The following is a 20,578-nucleotide window of genomic DNA, read 5'->3' as shown; positions in this document are numbered from 1 at the left end:
GTCTTTCTTGCTCACAAGATCCAGTTCTTTCCTGTTCTGTCCCAGACACTCTTCAGGAGGTGGAGACTTCTGCGTGCAGGACAGGCCCAGCACTATTCAGGTGCCAGTGACAACTCCTCTCACTATTCTTATCCCAGGAAACCCATCAGCCTGGTGATGAGCCATCAAGAGATGCAGGGCACACCCAAGCTCTCTTTGTGTGATTGTCTAGAGTGTATACAGGAGGACCCATCTGTCAATTACACAGACATGGATTCTACAGGCAGGTACAGAATGGTTAAGCAAGAAAATGCCCATTTTCTAAAAGTGTTATTTCCAAACACAATTTAAAAACCATCTTTCCTAAAAGGTGTATTTTTAAATTGTGAGTTCAGACATCCCAAACGCCAACTTTCTATCGTCTCCCAATGGGAATCTGCACTGGAAAGGTTTTCCAGCCAGACCCCATGTTAACCTATGGAAGAGATAGCCTTGCAATAGTGAAAAACAAAATGCATAGTATTTCACTATTGGGACATGTAAAAACCTACCAGTACATGTCCTACATTTCACATACACTGCCCCCTGCCCGTGGGGCTGCCTTGGGCCAACCTTAGGGGTGACTTACATGCAATAAAAGGGAAGGTTTGGGCCTGGCAAAGGGGAGAGCACTTGCCAGGTCGACATGGCAGTTCAAAACTACACGTGCAGACAGCCGTGGCAGGTCTGAGACACACTGGAATAGCTACTAGTGTGGGTGGCACAACCAGTGCTGCAGGCCCACTAGTAGCATTTGATTTACAGGCCCTAGGCACACCCGTGCACATTACTAGGGACTTACAAGTAATCAAATATGCCAATCATGGATGCACCAATCCGTAACAAAATTTACATGGAAAGCACATACGCTTTAGCACTGAATACCAGTGGTAAAGTGCCCACAGCCCTAAAGCTAACGAAAATGAGTCAAATACAGTAGGCCAAAAAGCAAAACGTCTGGGGGTATACCCTGTAAAAATGCTAAGTGCAACACCACCCAAACATTGTTATGAAGGTATCTGCTGTTGAGGAACCGGTTCCAGGGGTGGGCAACAGTAGTCACCCACTCCAAATAATAATCCAATTTTTTACATCAGATATTTGCTCTAATCTGATATCAATGTGCACCGGTGTTCCAACATTAAACTACTGTAATTGTTATTACGTTGCTAGCAATGATCTCTGAGGAAGGCATGTCTTTGCTATAAGCTAAAAGAGCAAGCTATTTTTAGTTACACTTTGCTATTTCCACTTAAGAATGTGATCAAATAAAACAGAAACTAGAGTTGAGCCACAGGAAACAAACAACCACTGAAATCATTTCTCTCATTTGCCTTCAAATAATGCTTTACCACTCTATGTTGGGCCAGTTCCCAGGGAAAGCAAAATAAGGCAGGAACCTACAGATAATTTGCTGTGTTTTTTATCTAAGTATGGAAAATCATTTAAACTGTATTCACAGAAAACTATAGAAAAATGTGGTTTTTCAACCCCGAAACTTGGCAACAGAAAATTAGCAAACTTCTGCAATTACTAACAGAGGACTTAATTGCTTGATTGATTTCATATGTGTAAAAGAGCAATGCATACCAAAAGGCGTAAATGACTTTGAGAAACTGTCCTTGGGCATCTTCCATATCTTCCTGTTCACCCTGGGTTTGACCCAATGCAGTAACGGATGGTAGGAGATGATTTAATATGGCTGCACATACTTCTTGGTCCCGGCGATACAAAGAGCACACTTCACTGTAATAAAATTAAAATACCTTAACAAACAGTTAGCACTCTCAGAATGAATTAAATAGTTTGGATAAAAACGGTTTTCTTACGGAAGGGGTTTTAAAAGCATCAAGACATCCTCTATTGGCAACTGATTTTCTTCAACTGGAAGCTCTTTTAGAAGGATTAAGTACTGCGTTAAAAAAGAAAAATATATTTTCTATGGATCCAATGATACTTATTAAGAGTATAAGCTCAGTCCCTTGCCACACAATACTGACCAGGTGCAGACTCAGTGACTTGCTGGAGTCCTGTGTGTTTAAGTCCACTAGAGACAGCAATTTCCTTCTTATGTCTGGGGCGCGAAAAGACACAGAATGTGCTTGGGCTGCTGTTACACACAGACACAGGAATTTCAAAGTATCAAGCAGGAGTAGGTCATGTTTTGTCAGGTTTTCTTCTGCCAATGGGCTCACAGCACCTGGAAGTAACAGTTTGCTTGTTAAAAGTTAAGTGATCAGTCCTTACGAGGATTTACTCGTTCAAAGCAAACAAAATGCACAATCCATTAAGACTCAAGTATCTAGGTTCAGCCACAAATCAGTCTGGTAATTTTAAAAGGGCACAGACTCCAATTTCAGAACATTTAAACATTTCCCCAGTGATTTACTAGTAAACTTCTGTTATCAATAAAGGATTTGCAGCAGAAAGTCAGCCTAAAAACCCTGAATGTCAGATTGCTTTGGCAAACAACAGCACTCTATCCATTTACATCTCAATAGCATTTAAGACACTTAGAGCCACATGCTTCAACATAAGGAATAGCGATTCCTGAATAGCGATTTTTAAGGAATCGCGATTTAGGAATCGGAATTCCTTATGCAAGAAGAAATCCCATAATAAATTGTGATTTCTAAACATTACCTAATAGCGATTCGCAAATTGGGAATCGCTATTAGGTAATGTCACTCCATTCATTCCTATAGGCCCATAGAAATGAATTGGAATGCATTCGCAAATTGCGATTACCAAACTGGTAATCGCAAATTGCGAATGCAATTCCAAGGGTGCCAGGGGGCCTAAAGCCTCCCTGATGCTCCCCCCCCCAAAAGGTAATTGTGCCCATGTGGCGCACACACATGCCCTAGGGGCATGTGTGTGCACCACATGTCACTTTGAAAAATGCATTTTGGTGCATTTTTCAAAGAATTTGCAAATTACCATCAACTTGAAGTTGTTGGCAATTAGCGTTTCCTAAATGCAGAGTTTTCATTTAGGGAAGGCTTGATGCATCGCCTTTAGGGATTCGCAATTTGCGATTCCCTAAATGCATTCGCAATTTAGGTAATTGCAAAAAATTGCTATTGCCTAATTCGTGAATGGAAATTAGTTCATTCATCAGAAAAGGACTTTTTCCAGTCGCAAATGGGCAGATTCTGCGAATCGGTCCGTTTGATACCAGAAAAAAGCTTGATGCGTTTGGCCCTAGATTACTTAGGTTGACCAATTGACTCCCTGGTCATGCCTATTTAGTGGTATTCTTGTGAAGATCTATTTTCGCAACATCATGATGCAGTAACAGTCCACTGCTGCTCCTACAATCCCCCCTAAATCCTGTTAGGTCTCTAGACTCCCTGACAACTTTCAGTTACAACCTTCGCCTCAAATCAAACCTCGCCACTAATCCCACCACAAATATCTTAGAAAGGTCTATCTATTGTAGAAACCCAAGCAGTGCACTACCATGAGCTAAGACAATGAGAAAGAGGATATGGTGACCAGGTGCCCCTGGTAAGCAACCATCAACAGGGCAGGGTTTTTGTGCCCCACATTTCATGGGTAACGGGCACTGCATTAAACAGAATGGTCCCAGTGTTTAGGGTTTCAACATCCAAGAGAAAAGCATTCTCTAAAAAGACCACAATGTTGTATGGCCATACAATGTCACAAATGTGAAAATCAAATTACAAAGTTGGAAAAAAAAAAATATTCTGCAAAGGTTTACATCCATTATTAAGAATGTTTTACATATCGCTCCCACTCCCTCATCGACTTAAGGCCAGTAAGACCTATCCACATTTAACCTTTGGTTCCTTCAGTGAGTAACTCCTCTACACTTTAAGCATGAAGTTCATCCAAGGGTTGACATATCTACTATATTCTTAACCTTCTGAGCACAACCTCTACTTTTTAATTCAAGTCTGTTTGTAAGGGAACCTTTCTTCATTCTTCTAATACAATGCTCCAAACCTGTAACTGAGCAGTTTATTCAGTTCCTACCAATATCACGGTCAGCCATTAGAAGAGCAAACACAGCAAATCAACACGTTTTCTTGTTTATCGTTTACAAAAAAAGTGTCCTAGTGCACAGGGCTAGGTGGTGTTGCTTCTATTTTCTTCCACCGCACCCTGCTTTCAAATTCCAGATAGGTGCAAAGGCAGTTTGGCGGTCTGATTCTGGAAAAAGGGTGCATGGAGGACCCTTAGAAATATAGAATGGCTGTGTTGCTAGAAGCAATGGTAAACATTTTAGCAAAGGTTACTTATGCACTTTGAAATGGGGGCTCATATTAATACTACCCCGTTAAACAAACTGTTTTAGATCCCATTGCTCCACAAGAAAAAACAAACATTCTGTCTAGTCTTAGTTATTAATCAAAGAAACAAAGGTAACCATGCATTACTGATCTTTTGTCGACTAAAAAAACCAGTATTTTGCCACATAGATAGGCAATTTCTCTGTCAAAAACAACACGTTCAGGAATACTTGCACCTTGTCTTTGTCTCAGGCAAACTATATACTAAGTACTGATGATAATTCCGCATTTATTATGGATTGCAACGCCGTTGAATTAAAGTGTGCAGGTCTGCTAAAACAATGTTATTTCAGTAATACAGGCTGCACACTAATGTTACATTTGTGATCCACACACTGCCTACTTGTATCACTTCAGCTTGAGCATCGAGCACGTTTCTGTGCACCCCACAGTCATTATGTACATAAAACAACTATTTTGGATTATTAAAAGACTGGTTTCAACAGATCTTTTTTTAGAATTGATAATTATATATCTACCTTAAGGACCATTGTTCCTTTTGAAATCGCTACTTTACCCAGGTCCCTATGGATTTCAGGGTTTACCTTGTGTTTTGAAACTCGTTCAGGAAACATGATTTTCTTACAATGAGATTTTTTAATGCAGACAAACGACTCCGGGTAAGACTTGGTAATACAGACCACTTTGCAAAGCACATTTCCACAAACTCTGGGTTAAAACAGAATGAAGTACTTGCTACAATATTAATGCACATGTTTTATTATTATAGCAAGTGCTCAACAGGCAGATCTCCTAATGACAAACATTACAAAATATTATTTTCCCCCATACTTAGGCTTGGTATAGCTACAAAATATGCTGATGACATGGTCTTTCTGGCGAACACCCCGCTTAGCCTAGTCCGTGCTATTACTGGCCTGACAGAATATTATAGGATGAATACACACACTATAAGATACTCTACAAAGCAAGGTGTTGGAACTTTGCAAATAAATCAACAAGCTAATGAACGTCTGGACTTTGTCCGTTTCCCCAGATTTCTATTGCCCTAATTTTTATGAGGTAAAGAAATATTTTCGGCACCTATTGGATATAGATTTGATGATTGATAAGAGGGAACATAATTACCTTAACTGTTTTAGGAAAATGGAATTAAAAAACGTAACTTCTTCCCTAACAATTTAATAGGAAAATGTGCTTTAAGTCTGGAATATGGATCTGTTTTACAAATAAGTAAGCCTCAGTGCTAACTCTTTGAACTGATGTCACATTCTTATTTTTCTTGGCTTTGAGGCGGGTATTTGCCAGTGTTCTCTGCTAAAGGAGCCTGGATCAGGCCCCCTCTAAGAGAAAATGCAAGTAAAATGACAATTAAAACAATTGCTTATGTCTTTCTTGTTTGTTCATTTTTTTTGTAAAAGTATTATTTACATAATTGTAATCATTTGCTTGCGTTTCTGGTATGCGCACAGAGGAATGAGATGTCTTGTATAGTAGTTCAATGTTGCAATTATTCTTAGCCTAATGATACAGTGAGATTAATGCTACATTATATTGTTAATATGATGGATTTACTCATTGATCTGACTGGGCTGGCATGCTGCTGTACTGACGCCGTTCACTGTAACGCTCTATAGAAGCTGGGACATGCTAAGCATCATTTAAAAACAAGGTCAGGAGCTGGTATGACGGTGGTATAGCCCTCCCTAATATACAGTTATACTACTGGGCGGCCCAGTTAAAAGTAATTAATAGTTGGTTGCACGCTCCTCATACCGACCCAGCGTTTCAGGCGGATAGGCATGGTCTAGGAGAGGATGGAGTCTGGTCAGAGCTGTATAATAGAAATAAATCCAGACTATTGATTGGGCCCACAGCGCACACAGTTCACATATGGCACGAGGGGCATGCCAGGTTGGGATGGAGGGGAGTTATCACACAAATTACACCACTCTGGACCGCTCAGCGGCTTGGGCGCTAAAGAATAGTAAAGGCTTTGATAAATTGGATGCGATAGGCATATCAACGATGGGTGATCTCTGGAGGAAGGGTGAGGTAATCCCATTTGAACGCCTGCAGACCCAATACGAACTTGCCTCGTCCGAACTTTACAGATACACGCAGGTCAAACATGCGCTGCAGGCGGTTCTACCGGCAGGGACCCTCTTGGCAGAGGCTACTCCTCTGGAGGATAGGTTATTGACTGAATATATGCACGAAAGAGCCACTTCTTTCACCTATCGTAAGTTAGTAAACAACTTGCCTGACCCCACATTGGCGCTTAGACAGAAATGGGTTGCAGATTTGGGAGAATTGGATGATGCAGAGTGGCAAGAGGCACTGTCGTCTCCTCGGGAAGTTGCAATACCGGCACGCTTGCGGTTGATACAACTCAAAGTACTTCACTGCACGTACTACAGCAGAGTGACCCTCTTCAAAAAAGGGATGGCTGTACATCAATTCTGTCTGCGGGACTGTGGGGAGGAGGGTACTTTCTACCATACTGTATGGGAATGTCTGAAGATTAGGGCGTACTGGGTCAAGATAATGAGGACTGTGTCTCAAACTGTAGAGGAATCGTTGATTCCGGATCCGAAACGGTGCTTATTAAATATTTAGGAACCAAATGATCTAACCCACTTGACACAGGACTGGGTAACACTAAGAATCATGTTTGTTAAAAGGAATATTGCGAGGAGGTGGGAATCAGGTGAGTCTCCTACGCTGCAGGAATGGTGTAGGGATCTGGATGAAGCTATGGTGGCGGAAAGGGCGGTATATGTGCATCAGGGATGTCCTCAAAAATGGAAAAGAATCTGGGGAAAATGGAATAAATTCAGAGGGTATATATGCGAACCACCAAGACTGGAGGCGACTCAAATGTCCGATTAGGAGTATGGGGTGGAACGTGTTGGGGTTGTTGTAGTGTATTGTCGCGGTGGATGCTCCTGAAGTGATGTATAACTGTTTCATTGACAATGTTAGAGAAGGCTTGGTGTGGATGGTGACTAACTGTATGTAGGCCATGTGTTTTTGTAATGCTTATTGTTTCCAATTAAAAAAATTTCACCCAAAAAAAAAAAGGATGTTAACTTGGCCCATTGATTTAATTCCACAGAATCCATCTACTTGACTTGAAAATGATCCCAGACAGCCAGTATTATTTTATGATCCGCTCACATTGTGTTGACATCTATGCGTGCTGTGCCTGCACTGAGGTTGCAGCCTAAGAAAAAGCGCTGATAGTACTATAAAACTGTGCATTATGAGGTGTTATATGTAAAGAGCTTAAGACCACATTTTTGAAACTGAATATACTTACAATCTATACAAACTGGTGAATTGAGTCCCCTAAATATACAATTAAGGCAGCAACTCCTGAGACTGCAATGGCTGCAGGTAAAAAACAGAAGCCCACTGATAAGCAAATGGCTTCAAACTTCTCATTGAGGATATAAAATAGTCTGTTTGGTACACCCCCACCCGGGAAATAATGGACGGTGAGATCAGCATTAGAATTGTCACCCCAGCTAAAGCCAATTGATGAGCCTCCTGTGGCATTAAAACCTGGGCCAAATCTAGTCACATTTTTGCCAAAGGTAAATAGCTGGGTAGGCTACTTCTGACAGTCTGACTCAAGTAAAAGATGAGACTAAGTGTAGTACGCCAGCCAACAAAATTAATAAAACAAGCAAGTATAAACATCTGATGGAGTTGGAGCACTCACAAGTAACATAAATAATTATGCAATTAAATAGTGAGAAATCCATCCTGCTAGCCGAACAAGGAAAACCAAACCATCATCAGAGTAAGCTAGAGCTGCGTACTATGACTCTCCATATCGGTGCTGTTGTAAACTGACAGGAAAGAAGACACTATGCAGAAGTTACTAAGTGCAATTCTCCCGATGGTTTGCTCCCCTGTTGGACTAAATTTTACTCTCCCTAATGTGCTTGTCACTCAAGTTGAAGCGATGAATAATATGCAGAAAACAAACGGGTGATGTTCTAGTGCACGGTGAACCTATGAGTGCTGTCCAAGAGCAATTGCTGATAGTATTATGGGGCTACAATCAGGAAAGTCAATGTTCCTGAATATGCCTGGCTACAACCAGTCCATACCAACCTCTCCTAGAAATGAAAATCAGCAAGATGTAATCATTTCAGAGGCATTTTATGCCTCACATAGAGTTATCTGTACTTATTTTAAAGGCAAAATACTATGGTGGAATAAACCACATTGCATCTCACCTGTCAATGATACGTCACCTATTAACAAGTACCAGGGACAAAAGTGATATAGCAAGGGATATAGCCCTACAGACCGATGCTATAATAAACATGCCACTTATCTATGCAAATACAATAGTATTAAGGGCTAATAATGTGGAAGATGACAGTCAACCGACTCAACTGCTAAAAATCAGTCTAGCGAGCTGAAGGTGGATAGTGGGCAAGTATATAGCAAAAGTGGAAAGGGTAAAAAGAAGTTACTAAATTACCTCAGAGAAAATTGGGACCAAGAAAAGATATATACCATCAAACCTATGGATTCCGTTGCGGAATCGAAGCCTGCAGCAACTAAAGAGGTGGGAAGGACAAGGAAGGAAAAGAAGGCAAAGAAGGAGAATCCTCGGTATACACGCAAGGTGGTTGTATACGGACAGGGGTGAAGAAGAACCAATGACCGCAGAAGCAAAGCAGAATTGTTGGACTTGGCCCTTTTTGGCTAAAGTTCATTAAACTTTTTGCCTTCTTCCCAGACCTTTTTCTGACATGGTGTTGCAGACTTAGATGCTTTGGGCACTTTGCCACTGCTGATCAGTGTCAAAGTGCAAGTGCTCCCTGTATAAAGTGTTATGGTAATTGGTTGCCCATAATTGGTATGTTTGCCTCACAAGTAAAGTCCTTAGTAAAGTGCACTATGTGTGCCAGGGCTGGTAATGCAAATGCTACTAGTGGGCCTGCAGCACTAAATGTGCCACTCACATAAGTAGCCTTAAAGAGAGATCTCAGGCCTGCCACTGCAGTGCCTGCACGCAGTTTGTTAACTGCCTTGTTGTCCTGACAAGTGCACCCACTTGCCAGGCCTTACCCTTCCCATTTTTTAACGCACATCAGACACCCATATAGTAGGCCCAAGGTACCCCCCTGGGCAGGGTGCAGTGTATGTGAAAGGTAGGATATGTACTGAGGTGTGTACCATGTCCTGACAGTAAAATACTGCCAATTTCGTTTTTGACTGTTGAAAGGCCATCTTGCTCATAGGACAAAATGGGGAATGCTGTGTAACATGTTTCCAGCATAACTTCCCAAGGGCTGTGCTGCTGCCACAAAAGGATGGCTCCACCTCCTGCGGAGCATCTGAGGCCCAGACCCTCACTATCAAAGGAAGAGGGTGTGCACTGGCAGGAAGACACCCAGAACTAGTTTGGACCGGGCTCAGAGTCCCCTGAACACAAAGACTTCAAAGGCCTTTAGGGGTATAAATGTGAGAGCTGAGATCCCTGAACTCAAGACTGAAAAAGGATTGAAATTACTTAGTGATCAAGAGGAACCTCTGCCAAAGAAGAACAGCTGAAGAGACTGAAGAGAAGGACTGCCCTTGCTGTGTGTTCTGGGGCTGGCCTGCAGTTTGCAGATTTGACTAAGGAGAGGACAAGGGACTTTGCTGTGTGCTGTGTTCCCCTGATTGAAAGGACTTTGCTGTGTGCTGTGTCCTGAATAGCTGGTCTCCAAGGGCCAGAAGGGAGCTGATCCCCTGTTGTGGAAACTCAGGAACATCAAAGTTTCCAACTGTGTCTCAGCGACGCTTGGTGCGTGTGCTTTTGCACGACTGAGACTGCCGTGTGGTCTGTGGTGCTGTTTACGAGGTGCCCCATGACCGCATTGCCCCCGCAGCGTAAAACATCGTCCACGCTGCTGAACTGCTGTTTGTGGCCCGAGCTGTCATCGTAACTGAGGCTGTGAGTAAGGATCGCCACTGCTGGCCCGAGCCGCAACGTGCTAAAGAATTTCTTGAAGCTAAGGAAGCTGCAAGGTGAAAGGGATCGTGATCATTGTTCGCCAAGAGGAATCTGCCCAAGATCGTCAACGAAGGAGAAGGCAGCGCCAAAACCCGTCCGGCTACAGCGTCGCCTAGCAACTGAGCTGCAAAGTCAACGGAGTCGCCCAGCAGGACTTCCGACGAGCGTGGGAGAGAGAGAGAGAGAGAGAGAGAGAGAGCGCTAGGCAGCACACCCCCCAGGTAAGGCTTGGACTCCGGTCGGGAGCCGCAAGCGTGTGTGGCCTGGGAAAGCGTGCAGGAGGAGTACAGGAGTGCTCCGATCTCTCTCCCACTGCACCGCGTTAGACATGCTGAGTTCCCGAGCGGCCCGTACCTGCCCAGCAGTACCGGGCCCGCCCGTTTAAGCTTACGAATGTTGTCTCTGTTGTTGGGGCCTAGTGGTGCCCGAGCTGACTGCGCAGATTGGCTTATTGCATTATTCTTGCATTACAAACCGTATTATTCTTGCATTAAGCACTGCATTATTCTTGCATTACGAACCGGATTATTCTTGCATTACGAACTGCGTTATTCCGAACTGCAGTAGTACTTGCATTAAGGACTGTCTTATTTCTACATTATGAACTGCATTACGAACTGCATAGCATTGCATTAGGACTGTATTAAATCATCGTGAACTGCTCATTAATACGGCAAGAACCTACAAGTGATTGTTGGCCTAATAACTGGCAAAGCGAAACATTACGAATACGCACATGTTGGATTTCTATCGTTTGGTCTCATCGTATTTCTTTTGATAAAGATACCGCTATTTTTATAAAATCAGTGTGGTGTCCATTTGTGGCATTATCACTGTTACTGGGAGAGTGGTTGCAAATACTTTACACATTGCCTTGGCGACAAGTCTGGACTAAGGTACCTACTTCAGCCACTTAGAGACCCCGGTTCTAACACCAATCAAGAAGTAGGAATTAGCTCAAGACAACCCCTGGGGAGCAAAAACAAAAATAAATATAGAAATAAAACTTGTACATCTGACGACGAATCGGGAATTGTCTCTATCCATCTATCTATCTATCTATCTATCTATCTATCTATCCCATTTCTGGAGCAAAAGTACTTAGAAAAGCTGGAAAGAAGCCACCCTGGAACAAGAGGAAACAAGAATTTTATCCTAGAAGGAACAGGGTGTGGTTAGAATGAACGGCTCTTTAAAAGGAGGACACTAACACCACCTGTGTGGAGAGAAACCCAATGATAATGTAACTTCCCAGAGTAAATGTCACTCATCTCCATTGAACTTGGAAGCTCCAACACAAACTTTAAACCCACTAGCTACACATTTTCCTATAGAGATAAGGGGTCTAATAAAAGCGAGCACATTGAGAGTAGCGTAGAAAACATGTAAAAGAGTGATTTTACTGTTGCTACTTGTCATGAGTTCATCAATGTAATCCCGAATGATGGTAACTCTAGCCCTCTGAAATTATTCCGCCTCCTAGCCCTCTTTTCTGCAGTGCAACATTGAGATTAATGACATCACAGGACATAAAAAGAGTGAGCTTTGAAAAGTACCAAGTCAAAAGTGGATGGTACAAACAATGAAAGTGAAGATCACATCACCTAGTACAAACAGGTTAATTCTAAGCCATCTGCAGGACTTGCATAGTATAGGTATAGATGTTCTGCCAAGTCATCAATTATCATCACAGAGCACTACTTCATTAATCGGCAATGAGTCAATGAGCAAAGATGTGGAAAAGCCATGGGCTGTACAACTGTACTTATAGAGAACACAATTTAGCAAGGTGTTGGTAACCAATGAGGTTGGTTTTGATAATTTACATATCACAACAGGAAATCACTCAAGGATGGTTAAGCTATCCAACTCTAGCGTGAACTCCAAAGAATGAGGAGTTGGCAAGGATTGCGGCCAAGACTGGGCATGGCAGCCCACAGCCCTGGCAAGCAAAAACAGGAATAGGGCCTTAGATGGGCTTGACTGGATATTATATAACAGTTGTCAATTAGGAAGTGCTAGATGGATGTATGATGGTCCCCATTGGAAAAAAAAGTTATGCTAATGAGGACCTCATATAAAGCCTATTCCAAATATTGCTAGGTTAAATAGCAAATTAGGGAGCGGTGAGTGATTAAAAAGGATCAATAATCATGTAATTTGCTGTTCTAAGATAACATGGGCACTGTCCAAAAATAGTGTAACTGGTTTTAATTAATTAATTGAACTTGCATAACATTTCAAAAAAGGTAGATGGGGGGACTTTCAATATGAGCAATGTAAAGCACACCTCTCTCCTGATACATTACATGTGAGACTCACAAAGGATGTAGGGAAATTGATATCATCGACATTGAAAATGTATACATCCCCCCTGGATGGATTTCGAAGGTGCAGGCAATTTGGAACAATATTACATATTAGAAAACTAAATACAGAGAGGCTACTAAAGAATATAAGGCAGAAATTAGAAGTGGCCAATCTGTATTACGAAGAAAGGATTAATGCAGCCTCCAACTTGTGAAATCCCTTCTTAACCCTCCCTCTCCATCTTTGCCCTCTGATGATATTCTAGAGCGCTGTAATAATCTGGGAAAATATATATTTTTTTAAATTGAAGATATTTATTTGGCTTTTTCCCCTGCCAAAGTAATTTTAAATACCTCCTCTTTGGAGGATCACTCACTATCATCTGATCTCGTTCAAGAGGAAATTCCTCCCATGGATATTAAATCCCTACAAAACTATCTCAACCAACTGAAATCTGGCTCCCCTAGTGACGTGGCCCCTCCCACTATCCTGAATCAGGTCTCTAGTGTGGTTGCCCCAACTATACTGGACCTCATTAATAATTCACTCTCCTCTGGACTGGTTCCCTCTCCTTAGAAACGGGCCATGGTTAAAGCCCTTCTTAAAAAACCAAGTCTGGATCCAGAAGTATTCGTGAATTACCGGTCAATTTTACTTTAGCCAGGGATTTCAAAAATTGCTGAAAAATATGTGAACTCCATTCTTTACGCTTTTTTGGAGAAGAATGAATGCTTCCATCCCTCTCAAACTGGCTTTAGACCCCAACAGGGCACGGAGACCGCCCTGTTGGTAGTGGTTGAAGAAGCCAGAAAAATTCTGGATGTCGGCGGCACCGCGGCAATTGTTCTGCTTGACCTTCAACCATCAACTACTGATCGCGAGACTCCGAGAGCCACGAGTGACTGGAGCTGCACTTAAGTGGCTAGAGTGCTTTCTGGATGGCAGATCGTTTCAAGTGTTTGAGGATACCTTTATCTCTGAAAGATTGCCTCTGAGATGCGGGGTGCCTCAGGGCTCTTCCCTGAGCCCCGCGCTTTTTAATGTTTATATGAGCCCCCTGGCTGAGGTTATCAAGCCCTTTGGCATTCAGATCGTCACCTATGCTGATGACACCCAGCTGATTGTCTCCCTCAACCAATCTGATAATGCGGAAACTAATTTGGCTGACTGTTTGGAAAGGATCTCTGCATGGATGGAACACTCTTTTTTTAAACGTAATGGGGCCAAAACGGAGCTGATGTTCTTGGGCAAAACCCCTACCTTGAACACCAGCTCACTGTGGCCTAGGTGTCTGGGCGTCATGCGTCCTCCCAAAAAGCAGAGGAAAAGCCTTGGTTTTTGGCTGGATCATAAGTTAAATTTTAAGTAGCAAGCATGGAAGGTGGCAGGTGTCTGTTATGGGATCCTGAAGATGATTAGAAAAATTCTTCCCCTGCTACCCGTCAATGCTCGGAGACTGTTGGTTCAAGCTTTGATCCTTTCCCAACTTGATTACCCCAACATGCTATATCTAGGGTCTCCATGTTCAACGATAAAAAAACTTCAGACGGTACAAAACTGTGCAGCACACCTCCTTATGCAGGTCCCTAATCGGGAATCTGCAAGACCCTCCATTAGCACTCTCCACTGGCTTCCGGTTGTGGAAAGAGTGCAGTTTAAGGCTCTGTGTATTGCCCTTAAGATTCTTTCGTCCAAGGCTCCACCGATTCTCCGATCTACTATTTCCTCCTATCTCCCTAATAGGCCCCTGCGTTCTGGGAATAAACATTTGGCAGTTGTTCCCAGGATAAACAGGGTAAGGAGTGGCGGACGCCTGTGTTCATACAACACGGCGAAATGTTGGAACCAGCTACCTAACCACATCCGTCTTGAGGACAACTACGTATCCTTTTGCAAACTTCTTAAAACCTTTCTGTTTCCTCGATGCCTAACTGTAGTACTGAGATGACTCTGCTCCTAGCGCTGGGAGGCCTTCTGGTAGCCATGCGCTTTATAAATGCATATTCATTCATTCATTCATATTATGATAAACTCAATAAAGGGGAACATTTCAACTTTAACAAAGAGAGGAATTAGCATGAGGTGAGCACTTGCTGTTGATTTGTCATGCCTTTAATTTGTATCCCTCCAATGATTTTAACAATGAAAAGGTTTTAGCAGAGCATTATTGTCAAGGTATACTGAAACCAGATATGAGCTGTCCAAAAGATGATAGGGAGGGGAAGGCCATCTTCATATTTCTTTTAAAGCAGGGGCTCCGCTTTTGGAATGGTTGAACTACTTCTGACTGTCCAGCTTAATAGATCTATGATAATGAAAAAAATCCCTCATTGATTGAGTATCTTATAATCAATCTGGAAAGACGTTAATGATATGGTTATTGGAAGGAGAGTTGAGTGATCATGATCCCCTTCTAAATAATCTCATGTCTCACTAGGGGACAAACAGACTCCAGCAGGAATACATGGGTGAATTACCATCTTGCATTCTGGCTAACAGTAGGAGAGACATAAGATGGAATAACAGAAAATATCAAGCTGAAATTCTTCTAATGGGATTTTAGCAAAATGTGGATGTGTCATCCTTAATGCACCTAGTGATTGCAATGATATATTGGATTCATTCCATTTTCTGATATTTGAAATATGGTTATTGTGGTTGCAGCTAATTACAAACTCTAGGTCAACATCAAGCACTCGTAAATATCTTATTGGCCTGATTCTGAATTATATAATATGAAGTACAAAGTCTTGCTAGCATTAATCCTACACCATCTTAATATACAGAATAAGCTGATCTTTGGATCAAATGGGTAGTATTTCTGGCCTTTATGGCCACTAGTCCGAAATATACAGATAACTAAAAAATAAACATTACAGTACCATAGTCATAGATGATGACAGAGGCCATTTCTACCTAAATAAGCTGCTTTATTTTGTTAAAACGTTATAGGATATGAATTATGCATTCTGAATTTGCACATTGGATTAATATTTGTCAGCATTTTTTGTTTTTATTTGAATACTGTGCAAGACTTTATTGTTAGGTAAATCAAATTGGAAGAACTGTTGCTATATTTCATCTATTTTAATGATAGCATGATGAGAGAATATGGTTTTTATTATCCTGCCAAGCTACTATAACTCAATGAAAACTGCCTTGGACATTATTGGAATTTATGGCTCTTATTACTTTGCATAAATACCAATACTTCATTGACCTCTGAACTCTCAGATTAGTACCGGGAAATACTTATCTATTATCTTAAATGATGAGGAATTATAGATCTTGTCATTTTGCACAAAATCAGCACTTTACTGAGCTTTGCACTTTTCGACTGGCACCGGTAAGTGCTTCCCCACCTTTACTACAAATTTAGGGCATACTTTTGTTCTGCAATTTTAATTGAACATTGCAAATGCATTCTTTGAGGTTTTTTTTTTTTTTAGTTTTTTTAACTGCAAGGGCAAATTGCTGAAACAAAGACTGATAAAGGATTACTGATCAATGATAGCATGGTTAGAGAGGGCGTGGCCAACCATCATGGCCGGTGGACATGATCCACCGGGCTCCACTGCATTCTTCTTAAAAACCAAAGCGTCTGGTACCCTTATCATGCCAAAGTCTCACCATTGACCTGCCCTATGGCTAGTGGGGAGGGGGCACTGAAAAAGGTACTGTGCATCTCCCGTAATAGTTCGACAAGCAGCAACGCCGGTTCGGCCAACGGTTGAGTCACGACTTGCAAGCGGCATCACAGTGACTGATGAGCAGGCGACTTATGCTCTACATGCGGCATTACTGCAGGCCATTAATATGAGTACGAGTTGGGGGAGATGATAATGGATGCCCGACTTCCTGATTCCAACATAGCAGCCATGCCACAAAGCGCCCTAGAGGAAGAGTGGGACAGGCTACACATGGCGGATGACTAATGCAGAAACACCTCCCACAGCGGTACAGAACCGAGCCCGGGTGCTGCAAGCTTGGATTGTTTAGCAGTGTGGAAGATTTCCTCCAGTACACAGGTGAGCGCATTTATTCCCCTGGTGCCCATCGCATCCTGCCACGACACCCCATGCTCCCTAGCGCTATGGTGGGTACGGACATTTCAGACAGCTGAGGTCCACCCCCGGTGCACTGTGCCCCTAATTCCCGAAGCTAAAAGTGGGGGCTGGGTCTGCTGCCAAAGAGGGGCTACCGAGGACCATTAAGGCAACTCTTCTGGTGGCCCAGAGAACTTACCTGGATATCCTGCAAACATGAGTCTACGCTACAGGCAGCAGCAGAGCGTGGAACTGGGCCTTTATCGAAAGTGAGCTCCGGTGGGGATGGAACTACGCTAGGTCCCAATCTACTTGCTCCCCAGCGCTGCTCTACCTGCGGGAGGGTTAGTTAGCAGTGAGGAACACTACCAGAAGACCCACTTTGATGCCCATACTCTTGAGTCCCCTACCCTGGCACCCAGTTGCAGCCTATATGCCTCCGAAAAAGCCACAATCAAATAGGGTGTCAAGCTACTTTCAACCGGCAGAGACAAGAGGCTCACGTCCACCCACCGCCCAGCAGTACACTATGGCCATAACCAAAGAAGAATTCTTTTCCTCCTTGCAAGACTCTAAAACAACTGCGTGTTAAGCGGCTGGAAGACTCCTCTGACTGGCTCAGGAATCACCTACAGGCTACCTTTCTGAAATGTGAAGATTTGGGGAACCGTTCACGGCCAGATAACATTCGACTGCAGAAACTAGAGGAAGGAGTGGAAAGTCCAGACATAGAGACGTTTGTAGTGGGCATGTTCCTGAAGCTCCTGGGGGATGAACAGGCCAAGATCAAACTGGATCCAGTCAACGGAGTTGGTCCGCTGATGCCTGGCGAGGGGAGGTCGGAACTACATTCCTTTAAGGTGAAAGATGCGCTATTACAGGCAGCGAGGAACGGTGGAGTAGGTTTCGTTTCAAGGTGCTACGTCCTCCATTTTTCAAGATATTACTCCGGCCACACTAGCCCAACTACAACAGTGTCGCCCTGTTTCTGATAAACTGCAAGTCAAGTACAGGTGGACTAATCTAGTTGGCCTCTCCTACGAGTACCATAACAAGACACACCAATTCACAGATCTGACAGAAGCGGCAACACTGCAGGGGGGTGTCGGCTCCTGAGCGATGTGACCCTGAGGGGGACCTGAACGGACCGACCACGAGCTCTGCGACAGGCACAGACAGAGCACAATGGCTCTCACAGTGACTAATTAAACAGCAGGGGTAATATTGAGGCCAAAGCTGAATCCTGCGACTACGACTCCACACCTGGGCAAGCGCTCCAAAGCTTAAATGTTTTGAGTCTCCCACCGCACACTAGCTGCCAGGATCCACAACCTCGGCATCCAGGGAACTCCCTTAGACTGGATTCGATCTTTTCTTTCAGGAGAACACAAAGAATAAGACTCCTGCCCTTCCTCTCTGAACCCACAGAGATCAGTTGCGGAGTACCCCAAGGATCCTCCCTCAGCCCCACACTGTTCAACGTGTACATGGCCACCCTCGCTGGGGTGGCATGGTGAGGAAAAGAATGTTGGATTTAACCCAAATATCGACTGGGGGTGAATGTTTTGATTTGTTCTGCATTCCGTCCATCAATTGTGTGTCTTTTGCTTTCTCGCCCTAAGTGTGCCAGGTATGCCGAGAGGTGGGTCCCGGGCTCACTGTGCCACTGAATTCAAGCTATCCTGGCTGATGAGGGGGGAAACCCCGAAACCAGTCCTAGAATGCTTGCTTCTGGTCCAGGGAGGACCTGGCTTGGCAGTTTGGGCTGGACTGTTCCCATGAGGCACAGGGTCAAGACAGATATGCCTATGGCCAGGTCTAAACTGAGGTAGCATTGTGAGCAAAAGAATGATGGATTTAACCCAGATCTCTTGACTGGGGGTGAATGTTTTGATTTGTTCTGCATTCCGTCCATCAATTGTGTGTCTTTTGCTTTCTTGGCCCAAGTGTGCCGGGTATGCCCTGATGTGGGTCCCGGGCTCACTGTGCCACTGGATTCAAGCTATTCTGGCTGATGAGGGTTGAAACCCCGAAACGGGTCCAAGGATGCTTGTTTCCGGTCCAGGGAGGACCTGGCTTGGCAGTTTGGGCTGGACTGTTCCCATGAATTGTGTGTCTTTTGCCTCCTTGCAACCATCATCAGAAAACACGGACCCAACATAGTCTCATACGCCGACGACACAAAGCTCATCCTCTCCCTCACCAAGGAACCCAACATCACCAGGCAGTTTCCAAGAAGGAATGATGGACGTCGCATCCTGGATGAGCAGCAGCTGCCTGAAGCTCAACTAGGAGAAAGAAGAATAACCTTCAAACTGCTCACACACACCTACAAACCTCTCCATAATACCGTACCCCAATACCTCAACGAAAGAATACCCTTCCATGCCCCCACAAGAGACAGTTTGTCCTCTGCCAGCCGCCTTGATGGCACTGAAAGGTGCAGCGGGTTAGAAAGAAACAGGAAAGAGTTGCCCCCATGGACAATTTGGAGGACCACTTGTCTGAAATTATTGTTTGTCACCCATAGAGGAAATATAGATTCCAGACTCCGAAAGGGTGGTTGTGTGCTGGCAAGGACACACTAAAGTGGTTTCGTGGCTGCTGGATGGGTGGAGACTGAGATGCACATTGTCCCTGCTGATCTGAAAGCTGTCTCTGAGAATTATGCACCTGGCCACAAAAGGCCTCCTGGGCTGAGGGAGGTGTCTGGCGCTGATGAAATAGAACATCTCTACCATAGAGAAGGAGAGTGTGAAAGTTCTGGTGGAATAGACTTGCGGGTGTTCCATGAGTTACAACTTTGGTGTAACTGTACACGTACTTTTCCACCCAGAGTTGACACGGGTGAACTTAGTTCATATGCACCAACAATGATTGTGAAAGACAGTTTATTGTAACCCCGCCAGAGACTATTCAAGGTGTAATTGGCATAGAAGTATTGCTTTTGGGTTACTAATAATCCTTCAAAGGGAGCAGGGGCATTGTGGTACCAGTCACAAACCTTATTTTGCTATTCACAGTATCACATCAATCAATCAGCATTTGTAGAGTGCGGCACTGACACCCCTGTGGATATTTGGGTGCTGGTGTGCGAGGTCTGTAGCGAAAAGCAAAGTCTTGAGGAATGGCGGGAAGAGGGAAGAAACAAGCAGAAAAAGGTAAAAGAGAAGGGAGGAAAACAAGCGAGCAGAAAAGGCAATATAGAGCGTAGAAAAGGCAAAACAGAGAAGAAGAGGGCAAAACGGAGGGCAGAAAAGAGAGCAGAAAAGACAAAACAGAGGGCAAAAAAATTTGCAGAAGAGGCAAAACAGAGGGACGAAACACAAGCAAAAAAAGGTCAAACAGAGGGCAGAAAAACTAGCAGAAAAGGCAAAACCGAGCCACAAACAAGCAGAGGAGGCAAAAACAGAGGGCAGCAGATAGACAGGAAGCAGAGGGTAGCGGACTGCGGGCAAGCTGGACAGGAGAACTGTTGCAGGGTGAGCTGGCACAAGGTCCTCACAAACACCGTACTAAGAAGAACAAACATTTTTAAGTTAAACATGTTTATTGCTACAGGAATAATCTGTTTCTCAGCACACTTAAAATAAACTACACACATTATAAAAACAGCAAAAAGACATGTTATGAAGTACAAGAATAACATTATAAATACAAGTATTATTTAAAATGGCATTTAAAATCTAACGCCCTAATGCCTACTTCTATAATAATAATAATCAAATTTATAAAGCGCATGGCTACACTAGCTAGCGTGTCCCCGCGCTGCAACTGGAGCCCGTTCCAGGCCAGTAGGGTGAGGCAGAAAAAGGATCAGACAGGGGAATTACCAGATGGGAAAAGCCACGTCTTGAGCGTTCGCCGGAAGATAGTCTCCGATGATTCGAGCCGGAGCCCTA

The 20,578-nt window shown here is 43.5% G+C and overlaps 1 protein-coding gene across 1 annotated transcript in view; it reads right to left on the bottom strand.

Moving 5' to 3' along the window:
* ATM (ATM serine/threonine kinase) overlaps positions 1–20,578 on the bottom strand; it is a 1,586,045-nt gene that overhangs the window by 1,134,213 nt on the left and 431,254 nt on the right. Inside the window, exons 18-20 of the mRNA XM_085621514.1 lie at positions 2,019–2,218; positions 1,848–1,930; positions 1,609–1,764 (exon numbers count right to left, since the gene is read on the bottom strand). Coding sequence (XP_085477640.1) covers positions 1,609–1,764; positions 1,848–1,930; positions 2,019–2,218 — 439 coding nt within the window. The remainder of the gene's footprint in view (positions 1–1,608; positions 1,765–1,847; positions 1,931–2,018; positions 2,219–20,578) is intronic.

This window comes from Triturus cristatus, chromosome 8 (genome assembly GCF_964204655.1).
Source record: "Triturus cristatus chromosome 8, aTriCri1.1, whole genome shotgun sequence".
Lineage (NCBI taxonomy): Eukaryota > Metazoa > Chordata > Amphibia > Caudata > Salamandridae > Triturus > Triturus cristatus.
Note: the sequence above shows the minus strand (reverse complement) of the source record. Positions and strands in the feature narration are given on the sequence as shown.